Consider the following 21,400-nt stretch of genomic DNA (forward strand, 5'->3'; position numbering starts at 1 on the left):
GCCCCAGCCCAGCTGCTTTGTTTAAAGGACAGATGCCCAAGGAATCTTCCAATTCTCTGCATCCTACTGGCAATATGGAGAAACCTACATGGGGGCCAAACAGCCATCATCAGAGCCTGTCCCATCCCAACAGACATTGTGAAGGTGGAGGGGAGAGGGTTTGGGAAGGATGTGGACTGAGGAGTGGAACCCTAGATAAGTGGGTGAAATGTTGAAGAAGACAAGTAAGGGGCACTAGAAAAATCTAACAGGCCCGGGGAATCTCTGCAAGTTGATACCAAAGTTTAAGCATATGCAAATTAAATTTTTTTCTTAAGAATGTGCTTTTGCCCTAGTTTCCTATCTGTACTTCTAAATTCCCTCCCTTCTTCTTTTTCTACTTTCCCGTAATAGTCCTTTATTCCTTCTCTCAGCTGCTCTCACCCAGACAGGATGTAGACCCATGTTTGCTTCCCTCCAGCACGCACTTTGATTCCACCCTCCAGAAAGGCCAGGTAGCATCTGATCCTCTTCACCCCGCCAGGGAGAAGTGGAGGCATCCCACCTTCCTCAGAATGCAATTGCTTTGAGACCACACCCCAGAGTTCTATGCCTTTCTCTTTCTTCTGCTTTCCCCTTAGCAGAAAATACTTTCAGTTCACTTCAGGTCAGTCTTTCTTCTCCTTTTCAATCTTTTGATCCATTTCCAGTCACCCTGTCTGAAGCTGGGCTGAGGGGAGGCAGACTGAAAGCCTTGCCTGCCAAAAAAGGCAACAGTGATATTCCGGATGGAGCACTGGATTTGGAGTCAAAGATGTAGACTTGAGTTCCATTTCAGCAACACACAACCTGTGTGATCCTGACCAAATTATTTTCTGAGCCTGTGGGCTCAACAATACTTGGCTCCCATCCCTTACAAGGTAGTTTCAGAATCAAATTAAAAACTGTACCTGAGAGGATGCGTGTAAAACACTCTGGACAACGGTAAGGTTTTGTTTGTCTTCTTAAACGGAGACCGACACAGATTTTTCCAGCTAATCTAATGGTTATCAGCTCTTCTCTCATTTTTCTCCTCCCAAGGGGCAGTCCTCAGTCCTGGGAAATTTCCTCAGAGTTGATCTGGCCATGCCCTTGACCTTAAGAACTGGTGCTCAAGGCATGATAAAATAAGGAAGAGTAAATTTCCTCTCATTAAAGATGGAGGACAAGGTCCATCTGTTCAAAGCAACTAATGGACAACATTAATTAGGAATCTGGTTCACCACTCCTGACCCCAACACCAACTCCATCCTCTTCCCACCAGTCACATGGATGACCTACCATCCCGTGGAAACTGAACTGGAAGCAGATGTACCACTTTGTGTCTTGTGGCCCTTACCATACTCTACCCCATGATAACTGCTACTTGTTCTACACACTGCCCTGCCTGACCTTGAGCTCTTCTACATGAAGTCTTTTCTCTCCCTAGTTTAGTGTTTCCAGAGCCTGGCCCAGTGCCTGGCTCTTAATGGTTGGTTATAGATTGTTGAGTGCTGAAGGAATGAATGAGTTCCCTAGAGAAAGCATTTCCCTTCCCTCTGAGATACACTGGTAAACTAAGTCACCATGGTCCCTGCCTTCATGGAGTTTATACCTTGCCCTGCAGGATCCCCGTACAAAGAGCCATTCTGTGTAATCCAGCCACTTTAGTATGAAGACCCAAGATGCTACAAAGTCCACATAAACTCAGAAACTCCTGTATTCCCATTTCCCATGCATATTCCCCAGGTCTTTGTAAGTCTTGGACATTTAACGGTCTGTGACCATCTAAGAATGAATGTTTCATCAACCCCCACCCACTCATCCTTCTTTTTCTCAAATCACACTTTCACCATATTTCAAGGAGTCAAGTTCATTTTAGTATATCCCAGCTACAACAGTGATGAGTCCCCAAATCCACTCACTTCTTTTTTTCTTTTTTTGGATGACCACAACAAAAGCAACAATGATGGCAATTACCAAACACGAAACACACTCATACTATGTCATAATATTGACATTCAGTCCAGGAATCCTCCACTGTAACAGCTCCTTTACTTTGCAGTGAAAATTGATTTGTATATTTTTTGCCTCTGAGTCCTTGTGGGATTTTCTTTTTTTATTCAAACAGAAAGTCACAAAAATTATAATCATCCTCATCAGTTCACTCAGTCCCATGTAATTAATTTTTTTTATCTTGATGTTTTGTTAGCACTTTTATGAATTCATCAGTTTTCCATTAGAGTTCTGAAAATGCTTATTCATTCAGTTCAGGAGTGTCGTCAGTTACCAGAAACCTGTACTTGTCAGTCTTTTCCACGGATTCCGTGAAGATGAAACCCTTTTATAGGAACATTTTTGCAAAAGCCTCAGAGTACACCCAGAACTGTCTGTAAATGACAAAAGACTTTAAAATGACCATGGTTAAGGATTTGATGAAAGTTCATAATAATGCAATTGACAAGGAAATTTAGTTATTTCTGAGATATACATTTTAAAGTAATAACTAGAATTATGACTTATAACATTATACCAGAACACATATTATTTTTAGAAATTTCATGTAATGTCTGAAACAATCCACCCACTTCTGAGACTAATTTTAAATTTGGGGTCCCTAAGACCACCTTCAATTTTGATAATTTACTAGAAGGCAATTTGATAGTAATCATTAACATGTTAAATACATATGCCCTTTCACCTAGCAATACCCCTCTTTGAATTTACCCACAGAAATACTCTCACTAATACTTTCACAAATGCCCAAAGATAAGCAAGATTCTTCCTTATAGCATTGTTAAGTAAAAAAATCGGAAATAACCTAAAGTTAATCAGTGGGGAACAGTTTAAAAAATATGGTGTATTCATTCTATACTACAGTATATTAAGAAGACTTTTAAAAAGTAAAATAAATGTCTACATACTCACATGAAAAGAAGCTTAAGACATTCACAAAACCATCTGCATAATATAGTTCTGCTTAGGTGGACAAACTAATGTGTGTGTATTTATGTTCTCTGAATGGTTGTAAATGCAAAGAAACATGCCTGGGGAAAAATATTCAAGATGGGGACTTCCCTGGTGGCACAGTGGTTGGGAATCCGCCTGCCAATGCAGGGGACACAGGTTCGAGCCCTGGTCCAGGAAGATCCCACGTGCCGCAGAGCAACTAAGCCCATGAGCCACAACTACTGAGCCCGGGTGCCACAACTACTGAAGCCCACGCACCTAGAGAGCCCGTGCTCCACAACAAGAGAAGGCACCGCAATGAGAAGCCCGCACACAGCAACGAAGAGTAAACCCCGCTCACTACAACTAAAGAAAGCCCGCACACAGCAACAAAGACCTAGCACAGTCAAAAAAAATATATATATGTATATATATATATATTCATGATGGCAACATTTAGATTAAGAAATAGAATTTTGAGCAGAGGTGAGTGAGTGACTTTTACTTTTTATTCCACATATACCTCCTGTCCAGAACTTTTTACAATAACTATATTGCATGTGCTGTGATTTAAAATACCAGTTCTCCAAGTTCCCAGGTTTTCAACTACATAACATAAGATCAATGTATTAGTGAGGCTTTCCAGAGAAACAGAACCAATAGGAGATATATAGACATAGATAGAGAGATAGAGATGGAAATGGAGATGGAGATAAAGAGATTTGTTATAGAGAACTGGCTCATGAAATTATGGAGGCTGGCAAATCCAAAATCTGCAGAGCCAATGTCTCAGTTTGAAGGTCATCAGGCGGGAGAATTTTCTCTTACTTGAGGGAGAGTAAACCTTTTTTTTTTTTTGGTCACTCAATAGGTTCTGCAATACTACACGACCTGTGGCTGGTTGAATCCACGGATGCAGAACCGCCTGTATGGAGAGCCCACTATAAAGCTATACTCAAATTTTAGACTTTGGTAGGGGCGGGATCAGCACCCCTAACCTCCACATTGTTCATTTTTCAAGGGTCAACTTGTATAGTATAAATCAGAATCTGATTTAGCATCAAATTTTATACTTAAATTGTTACATTTGACATATTAATATATCAGAGTGTTTTGCAAAAATGGAAAAGAAAACAAAATGACTCTAGGTGCCCTGCCACCTAGTTTGTGAATTGCACCTACTTTGTGAATTATAAATTTAGAAGATCAGGTCTTCCCTGGTGGCACAGTGGTTGAGAGTCCGCCTGCCGATGCAGGGGACACGGGTTCGTGCCCCGGTCTGGGAAGATCCCACATGCCGCGGAGTGGCTGGGCCCGTGAGCCATGGCCACTGAGCCTGCGCATCGGATCCTGTGCTCCGCAACGGGAGAGGCCGCAACAGTGAGAGGCCTGCGTACCGCAAAAAAAAAAAATTTAGAAGATCAAAATTGAGGTGTGAATGATAATTTGTGCAAGCCAATGTTCCCTTTAATTTTTTAAGTTGTGGTACACTGGTACCTCTGAAAACAAGCGCACGTGATCAAAGTTTCATACTGCAGTTAGGAACTTAAAACCAAATTATCTTGTTTTTTTTAATGATATGAACATTCGCAATAAACCATAAATGAAATTTTCTTGACATGGCAAACTCTATTCTGGAGGATTTTCTTTTCTCCACATTGTTGTTTGTCTGTCATGTATAATCCATATCAGTGCTGACAGGTTTTTGATTCCATGTGCGGTTACATCTACTGCACAGGTTACACATGTCCACATACCCACATATTAGACCACAAAAAATGAAGAGCCTAGATCGGACTTCCCATCCCCCAAGAGTTCCCCTTTTTCTCCCCCCATCCAACTTCCCTATATAACTTTCATGTGAAGTTCTCTCAGTCTTTCTGGAAGACTCTGTTCTAACTGCCTCTGCTGGTGGTCCTTAGCACATCTGTGTGCTTTCTTCTTGTGAGGAAAGAGACTTGGGGATCACATGCCTTGACCTCCCCTTGCTCCACTCTCTTATCTAATACTGCTTTTCTGTCCTCTATCCCAGCCAGGGCAATCCAGCACAAGCACAAGTGTTAGACACACCATTAAATGTCAAAAAGTACATCAGCCTCATTCCAACAGAGGTTTTTAAAGCATCATTTCAGGTTTATAAGTCCTTGGCAGAGACTTTTGTTGCCTTGTGTTTTAATTCTAGTAATTCTTCCCAGCCTATAACAAAGGATAACTTTTGGGTCTTGGACCCCAGAAATTTTATTCCTGTTCACTTCCTCAAGTCTGAAAAATAACATTTTATCTTTCACAACCAGCCCCTTTATCTTTTCTAAATGCATTGGTTCCTCCTGCCCTGTTCTTTTTGTTCTTTTGTTTTGTTTAAAAAAAAAAATACCATCCCAGCTTTATTGAGGTATAATTTATATTCCCCCATTTTATGTGCACAATTTAATGACTTTTAGTAAATTTATGGAATTTTGCGGTTTCATTACCACAAACTGGTTTTAGAATGTTTTCATCACCCCCAAAAGATTTCTCAGGCACGTTTGCAGCCCATTGGCTATTCCTTTTAATTCTTTTTTCTAGGCTCTTTGCTACTTTTGTTGTTGTTGTTGTTGTTTTTTAACATCTTTATTGGAGTATAATTGCTTTACAATGTTGTGTTAGCTTCTGCTGTACAACAAAGTGATCAGCTATATGTATATATATATATCCCCATATGCCCTCCCTCTTGAGCCTTCCTCCCACCCTCCCTATCCCACCCCTCTAGGTCGTCACAAAGCGTCGAGTTGATCTCCTTGTGCTATGCAGAATCTTTCCACTAGCCATCCATTTTATATTTGGTAGTGTATATATGTCAGTGCTACTCTCTCACTTCATCCCAATCACCCCTTCCCCCTCTGTGCCCTCAAATCTGTTCTCTACGTCTGTGTCTTTATTCCTGCCCTGCCACTAGGTTCATCAATACCACTTTTTAAATTCCACTTATATGCATTAGCATATGCTATTTGTTTTTCTCTTTCTGACTTATTTCACTCTGTATGACAGATTCTAGGTCCATCCACCTCACTACAAATAACTCAATTTCATTTCTTTCTATGGCTGAGTAATATTCCATTGTATATATGTACCACATCTTCTTTATCCATTCATCTGTTGATGGACATTTAGGTTGCTTCCATGTCCTGGCTATTGTAAATAGTGCTGCAATTAACCTTATGGTACGTGTATCTTTTTGAATTATGGTTTTCTCAGGGTATATACCCAGGAGCGGGATTGCTGGGTCATATGGTAGTTCTATTTTTAGTTTTTTAAAGGAACCTCCATACTGTTCTCCATAGTGGCTGTATCAATTTACATTCCCACCAACAGTGCAGGAGGGTTCCCTCTTCTCCACACCCTCTCCAGCATTTCTTGTTTGTACACTTTTTAATGATGGTCATTCTGACTGGTGTGAGGTGATACCTCATTGTGGTTTTGATTTGCATTTCTCTAATGATTAGTGATGTTGAGGATCTTTTCATGTATTTGTTGGTCATCCGTTTGTCTTCTTTGGAGAAATGTCTATTTAGGTCCTCTGCCCATTTTTGGATTGAGCTGGGTTTTTGTGTGTGTGTGTGTGTGATATCCAGCTGCATGAGCTGCTTGTATATTTTGGAGATTAATCCTTTGACAGTTGCTTCATTTGCAAATATTTTCTCCCATTCTGAGGGTTGCCTTTCCATCTTATGGTTTCCTTTGCTGTGCAAAAGCTTTTAAGTTTCATTAGGTCCCATTTGTTTATTTTGGGTTTTATTTCCATTACTCTAGGAGGCAGGTCAAAAAAGATCTTGCTGAGGGCTTCCCAGGTGACGCAGTGGTTGAGAATCTGCCTGCTAATGCAGGGGACGCGGGTTCGAGCTGCGGAGCAACTAGGCCCATGAGCTACAACTACTGAGCCTATGCATCTGGAGCCTGTGCTCTGCAACAGGAGAGGCCGTGATAGTGAGAGGCCCGCGCACCACAAAGAAGAGTGGCCCCCGCTTGCCACAGCTAGAGAAAGCCCTCGCACAGAAACGAAGACCAAACACAGCCAAAAAATTAAATAAATAAATAAATAAATAAAAGATCTTGCTGTGATTTATGTCATAGAGTGTTCTTCCTATGTTTTCCTCTAAGAGTTTTATAGTGTCCATTCTTACCTTTAGGTCTTTAATCCATTTTGAGTTTATTTTTGTGTATGGTGTTAGGGAGTGTTCTAATTTCATTCTTTTACATGTAGCTGTCCAGTTTTCCCAGCACCACTTATTGAAGACACTGTCTTTTCTCCATTGTATATCCTTGCCTCCTTTGTGATAGATTAGTTGACTATAAGTGCGTGGGTTTATCTCTGAGCTTTCTATCCTGTTCCATTGATCTATATTTCTGTTTTTGTGCTGGTACCACATTGTCTTGATTACTGTAGCTTTGTAGTATAGTCTGAAGTCAGGGAGCCTTATTCCTTTAACTCCATTTTTCTTTCTTAAGATTGCTTTGGCTATTCGGGGTCTTTTGTGTTTCCATACAAATTGTAAAATTTCTTGTTCTAGTTCTGTGAAAAATGCCATTGGTAATTTGATATGTAGTGAATTGAATCTGTAGATTGCTTTGGGTAGTATAGTCATTTTCACAATATTGATTCTTCCAATCCAGGAGCATGGTATATATCTCCATCTGTTTATGTTATCTTTGATTTCCTTCATCAGTGTTTTATAGTTTTCTGAGTACAGGGCTTTTGCCTCCTTAGGTAGGTTTATTCCTATTTTTTTGCTTGTTTGTGTGTTTGTTTAGTTTTTTTTGCGGTACTCGGGCCTCTCACTATTGTGGCCCCTCCCGTTGTGGAGCACAGGCTCCGGACGCACAGGCTCAGCGACCATGGCTCATGGGTCCAGCCGCTCCGCGGCATGTGAGATCTTCCCGGACCCAGGCACAAACCCGTGTCCCGTGCATCAGCAGGCGGACTCTCAACCACTGTGCCACCGGGGAAGTCCTATTCCTAGATATTTTATTCCTTTTGTTGAGAATGGCAAATGGGATTGTTTCCTTAATTTCTCTTTCTGATCTTTTGTTGTTAGTGTATAGGAATGCAAGAGATTTCTGTGCATTAATTTTGTATCCTGCAACCTTACCAAAGTCATTGACTAGTTCTAGTAGTTTTCTGGTTTCATTTGTTTCTAGAATCCTAGCATCTTTAGGATTTTCTATGTATAGTATTATATCATCGGCAAACGGTGACAGTTTTACTTCTTTTCCAATTTGTATTCCTTTTTTTCTTTTTATTCTCTGATTGCCGTGGCTAGGACTTCCAATACTATGTTGAATAATAGTGATGAGAGTGGACATCCTTGTCTTGTGATCTTAGAGGAAATGCTTTCAGTTTTTCACCATTGAGAATGATGTTTGCTGTGGGTTTGTCATATATGGCTGTTATTATGTTGAGGTCGGTTCCCTCTATGCCCACTTTCTGGAGAGTTTTTATCATAAATTGTTGTTGAGTTTTGTCCAAAGCTTTTTCTGTATCTATTGAGATGCTCATAGGGTTTTTATTCTTCAATTTGTTAATATGGTGTATCACATTGATTGATTTGCGTATACTGAAAAATCCTTGCATCCCTGGGATAAATCCCACTTGATCATAGCATATGATCCTTTTAATGCGTTGCTGGATTCTGTTTGCTAGTATTTTGTTGAGGATTTTTGCGTCTATGTCCATCAGGGATATTGGTCTATAATTTTCTTTTTTTGTGATATCTTTGTCTGGTTTTGCTATCAGGGTGATGGTAGCCTCATAGAATGAGTTTGGGAGTGTTCCTCCCTCCACAGTTCTTTGGAAGAGTTTGAGAAGGATAGGTGTTAACTCTTCTCTAAATGTTTGATAGAATTCACCTGTGAAACCATCTGGAACTGGACATTTGTTTGTTGGAAGGTTTTTAATTACAGTTTCAACTTCATTACTTGTGATTGGTCTGTTTATATTTTCTAATTCTTCCTGGTTCAATCTTGGAAAGTTGTACTTTTCCAAGAATTTGTCCATTTCTTCCAGGTTGTCCAATTTATTGGCATAAAGTTGCTTACAGTAGTCTCTTATGATCTTTTGTATTTCTGCAGGGTCAATTGTAATCTCTCCTTTTTCATTTCTAATTTTATTGAGTTTAGTCCTCTCCCTTTTTTTCTTGATGAGTCTGGCTAAAGGTTTATTGATTTTGTTTATCTTCTCAAAGAACGAACTTTTAGTTTTATTGATCTTTGCTATTGTTTTCTTTGTTTCTATTTCATTTATCTCTGCTCTGATCTTTATGATTTCTTTCCTTCTACTAACTTTGGGTTTTCTTTGTTCTTCATTTTCTAGTTGCTTCAGGTGTAAAGTTAGATTGTTTTTTGGAGATTTTTCTTATTTCTTGAGGTGAGCTTGAATTGCTATGAACTTCCTTCTTAGAACTGCTTTTGCTGTGTCCCATAGGTTTTGGATCATCGTGTTTTCATTGTCATTTGTTTCTAGGTATTTTTTTATTTCTTCTTTGATTTCTTCAGTAATCTCTTAGTCATTTAGCAGTGCACTGTTTAGCCTCCATGTATTTGTGTTTTTTACTGTTTTTTTCCTCTAATTGGTTTCTAATTTCATATCTTTTTGGTCAGAAAAGATGCTTGATATGATTTCAGTTTTCTTAAATTTTCCAAGGCTTGATTTGTGACCCAAGATGTGATCTATTCTGGAGAACATTCCGTGAGCACTTGAGAAGAAAGTGTATTCTTCTGCTTTTGGGTGGAATGTCCTAAAAATACCAATTAAGTCTATCTGGTCTATTGTGTCATTTAAAGCCTGTGTTTCCTTATTTATTTTCTCTCTGGATGATCTGTCTATTGGTGTAATTGGGGTGTTAAAGTCCCCCACTATTATTGTGTTACTGTTGATTTCTCCTTTTATGGTTGTTAGCACTTGCCTTATGTATTGAAGTGTTCCTATGTTGGGTGCATAAATATTTATAATTGTTATGTTTTCTTCTTGGATTGATCTCTTGATCATTATGTAGTGTCCTTCCTTATCTCTTGTAACAGTCTTTATTTTAAAGTCTATTTTATCTGATATGAGTATTGCTACTCCAACTTTCTTGTGATTTCCATTTGCATGGAATATCTTTTTCTATCCTCTCACTTTCTGTCTGTATGTGTCCCTAAGTCAGAAGTGGGTCTCTTGTAGACAGCATATATAAGAGTCTTGTTTTTGTATCCATTCAGCCAGTCTGTGTCTTTTGGTTGGAGCATTTAATCATTTTACCTTCAAGGTGATAATCGATATGTATGTTCCTATTACCATTTTCTCAATTGATTTGGGTTTGTTTTTGTGGGTCTTTTTCTTCTCTTGTGTTCCCCACTTAGGGAAGTTCCTTCAGCATTTGTTGTAAAGGTGGTTTGTTGGTGCTGAATTCTCGTAGCTTTCACTTGTCTGTAAATCTTTTGTCTTCTCCATCAAATCTGCATGAGATATTTTCTGGGTAGAGTAATCTTGGTTGTAGGTTTTTCCCTTTCATCACTTTAAATATGTCCCACCTCTCCTTTCTAGCTCACAGAGTTTCTGCTGAAAGATCAGTTGTTAACCTTCTGGGGATTCCCTTGTATGTTATTTGTTGCTTTCCCTTGCTGCTTTTAATATTTTTTCCTTTGTATTTAATATTTGAAAGTTTGGTTAATATGTGCCTCAGTGTGTTTCTCTTTGGGTTTATACTGTATGGGACTCTCTGTGTTTCCTGGACTTGATTGACTATTTCCTTTCCCATATTAGGGAAGTTTTCAACTCTAATCTCTTCCAATATTTTCTCAGACCCTTTCTCTTTCTGTTCTTCTCCTGGACCCCTATAATATGAATGTTGGTGCATTTAATGTTGTCCCAGAGGTCTCTGAGGCTGTCCTCAATTCTTTCATTCTTTTTTCTTTATTCTGCTCAACGGCAGTTATTTCCATCATTTTATCTTCCAGGTCACTTATCCTTTCTTCTGCCTCAGTTATTCTGCTATTGATTCCTTGTAGAGTATTTTTAATTTCAGTTATTGTGTTGTTCATCACTGTTTGTTTGCTCTTTAGTTCTTCTAGATCCTTGTTAAACGTTTCTTGTATTTTCTCCATTCTGTTTCTGAGATTTTGGATCATCTTTACTATCATTACTCTGAATTCTTTTTCAGGTAGACTGCCTATTTCATCTTCACTTATTTGGTCTTGTAGGTTTTTACCTTGCTCCTTCATTGTAACATATGTTTTTGTTGTTCCTTTTTTTTTTTTTTTCAATGGGTGGGGCTGTATTTCTCTCTTACTGGTCATTTGGCCTACCAGCCCACTGGCAGGCAGAGCCAGATCCTGGAATTTCTGACTGCAGGGCTCTGGGGGTCCTAGGGTTACTGCCTATGCCCTGGTGTGGGGGGCAGGGTCCTGGACCCTCTGGTGGACAGGCCATGTCATAAGGAAGGTGTCAGTTCAGGGAGTCTTAAGGCAGCCTGCCTACTGGTGGGTGAGACTGTGTCCCCACCAATTAGTTGCGTGGCCTGAGGCATCACAGTATTGGTGGGTGGGGCAGGTTCCAGTGCTAATAAGCTAGACAGAGGATTACAAAATGGTGCTTGCCAGCACCAGTGCCCAGGTAGTAGGACAAGTTCCCAAAAATGGCTGCTACCAATGTCTATGTCACCAGGGTGAGCTCCAGTTACCTCCTACCTCTCCATGAGGCTTCCCAAGATAGGCAGGTGGCTATGAGTTATAAGTTCCTTTCAGATTACTGTTTCTGCCCTGGGTCCTGGAGTGTGTGAGATCCTGTGTGCCCCCTTTAAGAGTGGAGTCTCTGTTTCCCACGGCCCTCTGGCTCCCCCAAAAGTAAGCCCTGCCGACCTTCAAAGTCAAACGTTCTGGGAGCTCATCGTCCCAGTGCAGGGCCCCCAGTCTGGAGAGCCTGATGTGGGGCTCAGAGCACTCACTTCTCAGGAAGAGCTTCTGCAATTGTAATTATGTTCCCATTTATGGGTCATCCACCCAAGGGTATGGGTCTTGATATATCAAGACTCCACCCCTCCTACCTAACTCCTTGAGATTCCTTCTCTATATCTTTAGTTGTAGAAGATCTTTTCTGTTAGATTCCAATCTTTCTCATCAGTAGTTACTCTGTTTTAATTTTGTTGTGCCTATGAAAGGAAGTAGAGCTCAAGCCACAGTCTTGGCCCAAGTAAGTCTACACAACAGAATGATAAACACAAATTCAGACAATGGCAATGTAGAGGAGCACATGGGTAGGTATAGGTTATTAATAACATTCCAGTTTTGAGGTTGGGTAGTGGTTTATAAGTGTCTAAGTCATTATGAAAAAAAAGGAAAGGGGGAGGGAGGGTGGAGGAAAGGAAGGAGAGAGAGGGAAGGAGTTACAGAAAGAGGACCCACCTGTCTCACATGCATCTCTGCTGTTTCTTACAGCCATAAGGAAATGATCACTAATGTCACTTCATCAGGAAAACTTTCAGGTAATCATTAGTGTTGTTCACTCTGATTCAATTCACTTCTTTTTAGAGCCACATGGAAGACTGCACCTCTTATCTGTGAAGTTAAAAAGGGCCATGGGACTTGTTGTAGCCAAGGAATGTAAGCAGAAAAGGTTATTTTCAGGCTGAAGCCTTTACCAGGCAGGGCACAAGTCAACATTGCCCTTTTCCCAGCCTCAGGAAATAACTCAAATATGTAGCCCCGGCTTGGTGGCATGCTTATAGCTGATGAAGAAACTAATCTTGGAGGTTAAAGGATGGAGTTCTGTGTTCTGTTGTAGGGAAAATGTTACATGTGTTGCCTGTGGTATCTCAGGAGGTATGTGATGTACCAACTGCACTGGAGCTTTAAGGGAAGACCTCTGGGAAACAATGTGAGCACTGCATGTCAGCTGCCTTGGTTCTATATTACAAAGGACAGGACCTCAGGGAGAAAAGGTGGTCTGTTTTGCAAGCAGGAGCAAAAGGAATAACTGATTCTGGGTCTTCAACAGGCAAACAGTATGGAAAATTTTCCTTGATAAATCGTCTTCAATCAGGACACACACAGACACACAGACACATATGCAGGCACTATATGTACACAAAAATATCACTCCCAAAATCTTTGTCGCCATCCACCTCAGTCAAGAGCATGTATTTGCTATGTGGTATCTCATGTGCAATATGGTAACTAGTGACACAGACCCAACCTAGCAGCTGAGGGAGCTGAGCAATATTGTTTCTACATGATATATAAAACTTCTAAAGTTTGCTTAGTAAAATTTGGGGGAGTAAAACAATACATTTTTAATTACATTCGGATTTAGTAATCTTCCAGATGTTCATTCTTTGATCATCAACATATGGGTTTATTCTCTGCTGAATACTGTTTCTAACAAAGGACTATTGAGAATATGAGGACAAATGTGTATTCAGTGACCTCTACCAGAAAAGTGTGTAACTGCTGGGTAAGACCTCAAGCAGCCTGAAAACCTGGGCCTGGTGGGGAGTTTGTGATTGCAGTACAGGTTTGGCATACGCTGACATTCTGAAATACAGAGCTCTTAAGTTCCAAAATCCCAGTATTTGGGGTATAATAAAATATGTTAGTGTTTTTCAAAAATATGAAATCTGAATGTGTATCTTAATATATATCTTGAGAAACACTTTGCATTAAAATTTCAAATTGAATAAAACTACATTCCTCTAAAAAAATGTCACTATATCCATTCCTTGCTTAAAAACCCATCCTGGTTTTACCCCAGTAAGTACACTAACATTTCAATCTTACAGGATATCACAGTGTACAGGAGTACTGAAAGCTTGTTTTGTAGTCACAACATCCTGGTGGCAGACACCAGTTTTAGGCCTGGTTATAGTCTATTCCTGCAATTTTTTTTTGTTGTTTTTTTAAAACTTTGTAACGCTAGACATCTGAGAACTCATTTCTTGCTTTAATTCATCCGAACCCTTTGAGTAATTCATTTCCTTGATGTTCTCAAAATAGAAAATATTAGCTTAGCAAACATGGGAAATCACCATCTCTCTTAATAATTGCTAAGAGAGGCAAATAAATATTTGAATGCAATGTTATCAGTTGCATAATAAAAGCTTGCCTCAGAATTATGAAAATACATAGGAAGAAGTGGTTGATTCTGTCACTGAGAAAGGGAGGTAAATATATTTTCTCAGAGAACTCATTGATCTGGGGTATGAATGATGTCAAAAGTTTTGATCATGAGAGGAGTTTTTACTAAGTCAGAGATTCACAAATTGCCCTCTAAAGATTGTGGCAGGTCATGACAGTTTCCAGGGGTTGGCATACATCATAAAATATATAAGAACAAAAATGTGGATTTTCCATGCAATTAGATGTATTCAAGGTAAAGAACTATATTTACTCTGTGATTATGTCCTTTCTATTTTGTTGTTATTAAAATATCTTTCATGTAAAATGATATTAATAATAGATGTTAATTGAATCTTAAAAACTATATCTTACTTTTCTAGCAATTCATTTATTTTTCTTCAAACTTTCTATGTAGACTTGTAGTTTCTGGTTGCCTGTACATACTTTTGAGCATATTGTGGAAATAATATGATGGTTTTATAATTTGTTTTGATCCAATGAATGGAGTGTAAATCTATGTTGAGACTAATCTTCTCATATATATATATATTTTTTTTTTTTTCTCTTTCCTTCTCTGTTGAGCAGCAAAGCGGCCTTTTCTACAGCTCCCTGACGTTGGGAGAAGGGATAGCGATTAGTTCTGATCGCTCTTACCTCAGATATTTAGTCAATGTGGAGGGAGTCTCTTATAACTTTTCCCCACCTTGAAAATCCTGGATTTTTTTTTTTCTTACTGTGAAGTCATGTAGAAAACACACTTTGTCTTGTATCAGTGGCCTCTTGCATCAAGGTAAACCAGATTCTGCCCCTGGCATCAGCTGTTTGAGATGAAGCGGAGACCTTGATATCTTGCACGAATGGAAATTACGTTTGGTTTTTTTTATGCGCTGCCTGAATTGTCATAGAACTCATACTGTATTTGCTTCACTTACTGTTCCTTAGAAACAAGAGCTTTGCAGGCTTAGTGTGGGTTCTGTTGGAGATGCATGTAGGGCTCCAAGTAAATCCTTCAAGTAAAGTGTTGAAGTCCACCCATTTCTGGACCAAAGATTATTTTATATCTTTCTCACAGAAGCTGCTCTTGAGGTTTGGTTTTGTTTTGTTTTTAAATATCTGGGAGACTATTGTCTTCAAAGCTTCCTGAAATGTCAAAGCCTGAAATTTTTCCTTTTTTATTGATGTTTTTGACTTTTGTTTTTGTTTTTGCGGTACACGGGCCTCTCACTGTTGTGGCCTCTCCCGTTGCGGAGCACAGGCTCCGGACGCGCAGGCTCAGCGGCCATGGCTCACGGGCCCAGCCACTCCGCAGCATGTGGGATCCTCCCGGACCGGGGCACGAACCCGTGTCCCATGCATCGGCAGGCGGACCCTCAACCGCTGCGCCACCAGGGAAGCCCTGATTTTGACTTTTATATTTAGTAAAATGTGCTCTACAAATATGTGCTCTAAATATTTAAAATATTATATATTTATAGTAAATAATAATAATGTTAAATTTTTGCTTTTTAATCTTTAATTAGCTAAATTTTGTAACATTATATTTTTCCCATTGAAGTAAATGAACTTTATGACAAGTTCTAAGTCTGTGATTCTCTGCTTAGCCTGAGAAAACCAAAATCCTCATCTCCATTGGGCAAAGTATGTGGGCAGAAGCAACACGGGTTTTCCACCTAAAGGACACAGCAGCAATCCCCAGAGAGTCTGCAAGACAATCACAGGATCCCAATTTAGCAGGAAAATCTGCATTCCAAGCAGCTGGTGGAAGAAGGGAGAGAGTAAGAGAAAGCTCCTCCAGCCCTTGGAAGGAAAATTCATGGGCTGTTCTTGGTTGATCATTAAGTCTCCCATCCCTTTCCCTTTGTGGTTTCATGCCTAGAAAAGAGAAAGGGAAATAAAAGTGATCACTAGGACACTTTCTGCACCTTGGTTATATTTTTTCAATGGCAATGACCAGAATCTCTTTTCTGTTGTTTTCTTCATTGCCAGGAGAGGGGTCAGTGTCCATGAGTTACTTTCTTAGGAACAATAATTCCTTCAAGTTAGTGGTTCAATGGAGTGGAGGTAACAGAGCTGTGCTAAGATGTTCTTGGCAGCAGGGTCTACCCTGCATCAGAGTGGATGTCTCTGAGCTTCAGAGAACCTTCAGCACACTGCAGACTCCAAAACTGGGGAGATGATTTCTGGGCCTTTGCTGGAGTCTCTTTTTCTTACCCATTTTAAATGGTCTTCCTGCCAGCCCAAAGGAGAACCCAGTTTTGTGAAATTCCCTTACTTCCAGCCTGGATTTCCGTGGATAGGACACTCTAAGGACATGAAGATGTGGAGGGAAAATAAGTGGAGAAAGCAAGTGGGCACCAAACCACCCATCGGGAAAGTGCAAAGAAGTGGGGAAAATAACAGTAAATCAATCACAGGGGTACTGGGACAATTTGAAATCAAAATGGAAAAGAAAATTAAGCAACTCCTACCTCTCAATAAAGAAAAAAGTCAATTACAGCTCAACTGTAGATTTTTATGTGAAACATAAAACAACAGTGCTTTTAGAATATTACACAGGTAAAGATACCTGTGAAGATACCCCACAGGTATCTTCATGACCTGGGAATAAGGAAAAATTTATTAAATAAGACACAAAAGGAACAGGAACAGTAAATTGCAATTCATTACAATTAAGAACCCCTGTTTATCAAAAATCCATAAAGTGAAAAGGCAAGGCACAGAATGGGAAAAGAATTTGTAACACACATAATTAATAAAAGGCTTTATCTAGAGCATATAAAGAATTCCTAAAAATCCCACATGGCATTATCATTGTTATATGCACTTGAGTGGGTTATCAAAGGAAACAGTTTCAGAAGACTTGGTTATTTTAACTGTGGAGATCATGACAGGTTGGCTCCGTGTAACATCTGTCAGTATGATTTGTTGGCACCTTCACCCTACTTATTCCAGGACTGAGCCATTTTCCTCCTCAAAATATCTTGGTGTTTATAGTTTCATCATCTAGATCTCACACATTACTAGTTAAATTTATCCCCAAATTTTTTATTGTTATTGTATTGATAAATGGGATCTTTTCTTCCATTATGTCTTCTAACTTGTTATTTAAATAAAGGGGAGAGTTATTGGTTTCTGTACATACAGTTTTGTCTCATGGTCCCACTGTGATGGGTTGTAGTTTGTTCTTAGTGCTAAAGGAGCAGAAATAATGTACAAAGAAGGGAGTATTCCTCCCCTAAAATGCCAAGAGAGAGGAACCAGAAGCCCAACTCTGTTGCAAGCCTAACATATAAAGGAAGACAAAGGCATCCTACAATTAAAAAGCAGCTGAGGCCAGGACAGGATTGCAGGAAGGGAAAGGATAGAATTGCCTATGATAAGGCTTAATGTGCTGCTGAGTGAATTGTTCAGCCATATGGAGACCAAAATATATAAGGGACCTGTTATGGGTTGAATTGTGTCCCCCCAAAAGATGTTGATGTACCAATCCCCAGTACCTCAGCATAGGACCTTAATTTGAAATAGGGTCTTTGGAGAAAATCACATTAAGATATGTCATTAGGGTAAGCCCTAATCCAAGATGACTGGTGTCCTTATGAAAAAGGAAAATTTGGACACAGAGACAGACACATCACGTGCAGTTGAAGGCAGAATTCTGGTGATGCATCTACAAGTCAAGGAACGTCAAAGATTGGCGGCAAACAACCGAAAGCTAGGGGAGAGGCATGGGACAGATTCTCCCTCACAGCCTTCAGGAGGAACCAGCCCTTCTGACACCTTGATCTCAGACTTTCAGCCTCTGGAACTATGAAACAATAAATATCTGTTGGTTAAGCCACCCAGTTTGTGGTGTTTTGCTACAGCAGCTCTAACAATCTGACATAGGACCCTAACTAGGGAAAAGAAATTCTAGGACAGTGGTTCTCAAAGTGTCATTCCCAGACCAGCAGCATCAGAATCACCTAGGAGCTTGATAGAAATGCAAATTCCTGGGTCTTCCTCACTTGTTATTTTCTGTTTATTATTTTTTTTTATAAAGGCCATCCTAAGGGTGTAAAGTGGTATCTCATAGTTTTGATTAGCATTTCCCTAGAGATTAGTGGTGTGGGACATCTTTTCATGTGCTTGTTGGCTGGTTCTATATCTTCTTTAGAAAAATGTCTACTCAAGTCCTATGCCCATCTTTTTTTCCCGTTGCGGAGCACAGGCTCCGGATGCACAGGCTCAGCGGCCATGGCACACGGGCCCAGCTGCTCCGCGGCATGTGGGATCTTCCCAGACCAGGGCACGAACCCGTGTCCCCTGCATCATCAGGCGGATTCTCAACCACTGCGCCACCAGGGAAGCCCTGGAAATACTTTTTAAACACAACATAAGAGTACTAATCATACATGAGGATACAGATAAATTGCACTTCAATACAGGAAATTATGTCCAGTGGTCAAAAGGTACAAACTTTCAGTTATAAAATTAGTCCTGTGGATATAAAGTACAGACTGGTGACTATAGTTAACAATACTGTATTGTACATTGAAAAGTTACTAAGAGAGTAGATATTAAAAGTTCTCATCGGGCTTCCCTGGTGGCGCAGTGCTTGAGAGTCCGCCTGCCGATGCAGGGGACGCGGGTTCGTGCCCGGGTCCGGGAGGATCCCACATGCCGCGGAGCGGCTGGGCCCGTGAGCCATGGCCACAGAGCCTGCGCGTCCAGAGCCTATGCTCCGCAACGGAAGAGACCACAAGAGTGAGCGACCCGCGTACCGTAAAAAAAAAAAAAAAAAAAAAAAAAAGTTATCATCACAAGAAAAAAGAATTTGTAACTATGTGTGGTGGTGGGTGCTGACGAGACTTATTATGGTGATCATTTCACAATATATAAAAATATAGAATCATTATGTTATACACCTGAAACTTATATAATGTTCTATGTCGATTACATCTCAATTAAAAAATAATAGTAACAATTTTAAAATTATGTCCACAAAATACCAGCAAAAAAGTAAAAATGCAAGCCACGGAGAAACACATCAACATACTCCATAGGGTGGGTGCGTACACACACACACAAACACACCAGGCCGTATGTAGTCTCAAAAATCACATGCTTGGGACTTCCCTGGTGGCGCAGCGGTTAAGAATCCGCCTGCCAATGCAGGGGACACAGGTTTGAGCCCTGGCCCGGGAAGATCCCACATGCCGCGAAGCAACTAAGCCCGTGCGCCACAACTACTGAGCGTGCGCTCTAGAGCCCACGAGCCACAGCTGCTGAGCCCACATGCCACAACTACTGAAGCCCGCACACCTAGAGCCTGTGCTCCAAAACAAAGAGAAGCCACCGCAATGAGAAGCCCACACACCGCCACAAAGAGTAGCCCCTGCTCGCCGCAACTAGAGAAAGCCCCTGCCTGCAGCAACGAAGACCCAACGCAGCCAATAAATAAACAAATAAACTCACGTGCTCAGTGTTGCAGCCAGTGACTCTTATCCCAGCACACAGGGCATTGGGCTGCTCTCTCATTATTAAACACCCTGAACTGGACAAATCCTGCAACAAATTCCCCTGGAAAAGAAGAGGCAGAAAAGGGTCAAGTATTCAAAGGAAGAGCTGGAAACAGCTTCCCTTTCACCAGCACAGGGATTCCCTACACCAACAAATGGATATGTGCGGGAGCCTCTAGGATACATTTCTGACTTCCCAGGGCGTTTCTGGTTTTGGAGCCTGAAATGGACCCTGTACTCACAGACACGGGCTCTCTAGGCTGGTTCTGTCCGCAGATGGCCTGTATTTCCTCTACACCGAGAATGGCGTCATCTACCAGACCTTCTGTGACATGACCTCTGGGGATGGCAGCTGGACCCTAGTGGCCAGTGTGCACGAGAACCCCATTCCTGAGAAATGCACGGTAGGTGATCGCTGGTCGAGTCAGCAGGGCAGCACGGCAGACTGCCCAGAGGGGGACGGCAACTGGGCCAACACGTTTGGGTCTGTAGAGGCATCCACCAGTGATACAAGGTTGGTGGCACTGACCACCCAGCTGGAAAAGGGTGGAGAGCTGAGTGTGGCTGGAGCAGAGCATGTGGAAGGGAGGGTGGGAGATGGGGATGAGGAGGTAGGGCTGGAGAAGAAGAAGGAAAAAAGTCCATGTCTTGAATCACGACTTTCTCCCACCGGGTCTTTTTGGGCGGTGGGGCCTTATCGTCTGCTGGCGATGGCAGGTGTCTGAGCGTTGCTGCCACCTGGCCCCCTGGAGCCCAGAGCTCCCAGCTCAACTGAGAACTGCATGCGTGGGTCTTTGGTTAGTGGGACCTCCTGGGCTGTTCAGGATCAGTGTGTGTGTTGCTCTGCAGAGCCCTGGTTACTATGACATCCAGGCCCAGGACCTGGGCATGTGGCATGTGCCCCAAAAGCGCCCCCTGCAGCACTGGAGGAACAGCTCCCTGCTGAGGTACCGCACCAACACTAGCTTCTTCCCGAATCTGGGACACAATCTGTTCGGACTCTACCAGGTGTATGGGGCTGCAGGCTGTTCACACTTCTTTTGGTGAACAGAGAGCCAAGTGTCTGGGGTGAAGAGTAAGTCTTCTCTGGGTTCCGTGTCACTAGCAGGTGCCTGTGCTTGGCTGTTTCTTCCACCTGTGGGTCAGGTGAACTCATGTGCTACCTCTTTCAGGAATCTGAGCTGAGCACAGGATGAGGCCTATGGAGGAGGAGAGAGGGGGTAGAGAGGGAGAAGGACAAGGGGCTTGAAGCTCGTTAGGAACCTAGCTATGGGGTGGGGGGAGTGGGAAGGAGTCACTATTATTTAGACTGATTTCTGCATATTGACACCTGAAGGCTCTAAATCCCCAAATTCCCAATGTGGCAGCTTCTCTACTGTCCTCACACGACCTGTATCTTGGGTCCCTGCAGAAATACCCAGTGAAGTACGGATCAGGGAGCTGTCAGACCGACAATGGCCCAGCTATTCCTCTGGTCTATGACTTTGGCGATGCTGAGAAAACTGCGTCTTACTACTCACCAGTTGGTCAGCGTGAGTATCTGCTTCCAAAGCCCAGTCATCAATCCTTCCCTGCACTCTCGGGGAAAGTGTAAATAACAACAATTAACAACTGTTAGCATTTGTTGAACACGTACAATGTGCCAAACTCTTTTCTAGGAACTTGACATGGTTTTGTGTCATTTAATCATTAGAACACTATGAAGTTAAAATTACTATCCTCTCCAATTTATAGGATATAAAGCCAGGCTTCTTAACCAATACCCTGTGTGGCTCTTAAAATAGTAAAAACTAGGCTAATGTCCACAGGTGAGAACAACTTGCAAAGTGGCG

At 41.3% G+C, this 21,400-nt stretch overlaps 1 protein-coding gene across 1 annotated transcript; it reads left to right on the plus strand.

Moving 5' to 3' along the window:
* The first annotated feature begins 937 nt into the window (after positions 1–937).
* LOC136141072 (intelectin-1-like) lies at positions 938–21,162 on the plus strand. The gene is made up of 4 exons (XM_065899260.1): positions 938–963; positions 19,813–20,086; positions 20,418–20,576; positions 20,980–21,162. Exons 1-4 carry the CDS (start codon positions 938–940, stop codon positions 21,160–21,162), a joined length of 642 nt encoding a protein of 213 aa, XP_065755332.1.
* Positions 21,163–21,400: the final 238 nt, after the last annotated feature.

This window comes from Phocoena phocoena, chromosome 1, assembly GCF_963924675.1.
Source record: "Phocoena phocoena chromosome 1, mPhoPho1.1, whole genome shotgun sequence".
Lineage (NCBI taxonomy): Eukaryota > Metazoa > Chordata > Mammalia > Artiodactyla > Phocoenidae > Phocoena > Phocoena phocoena.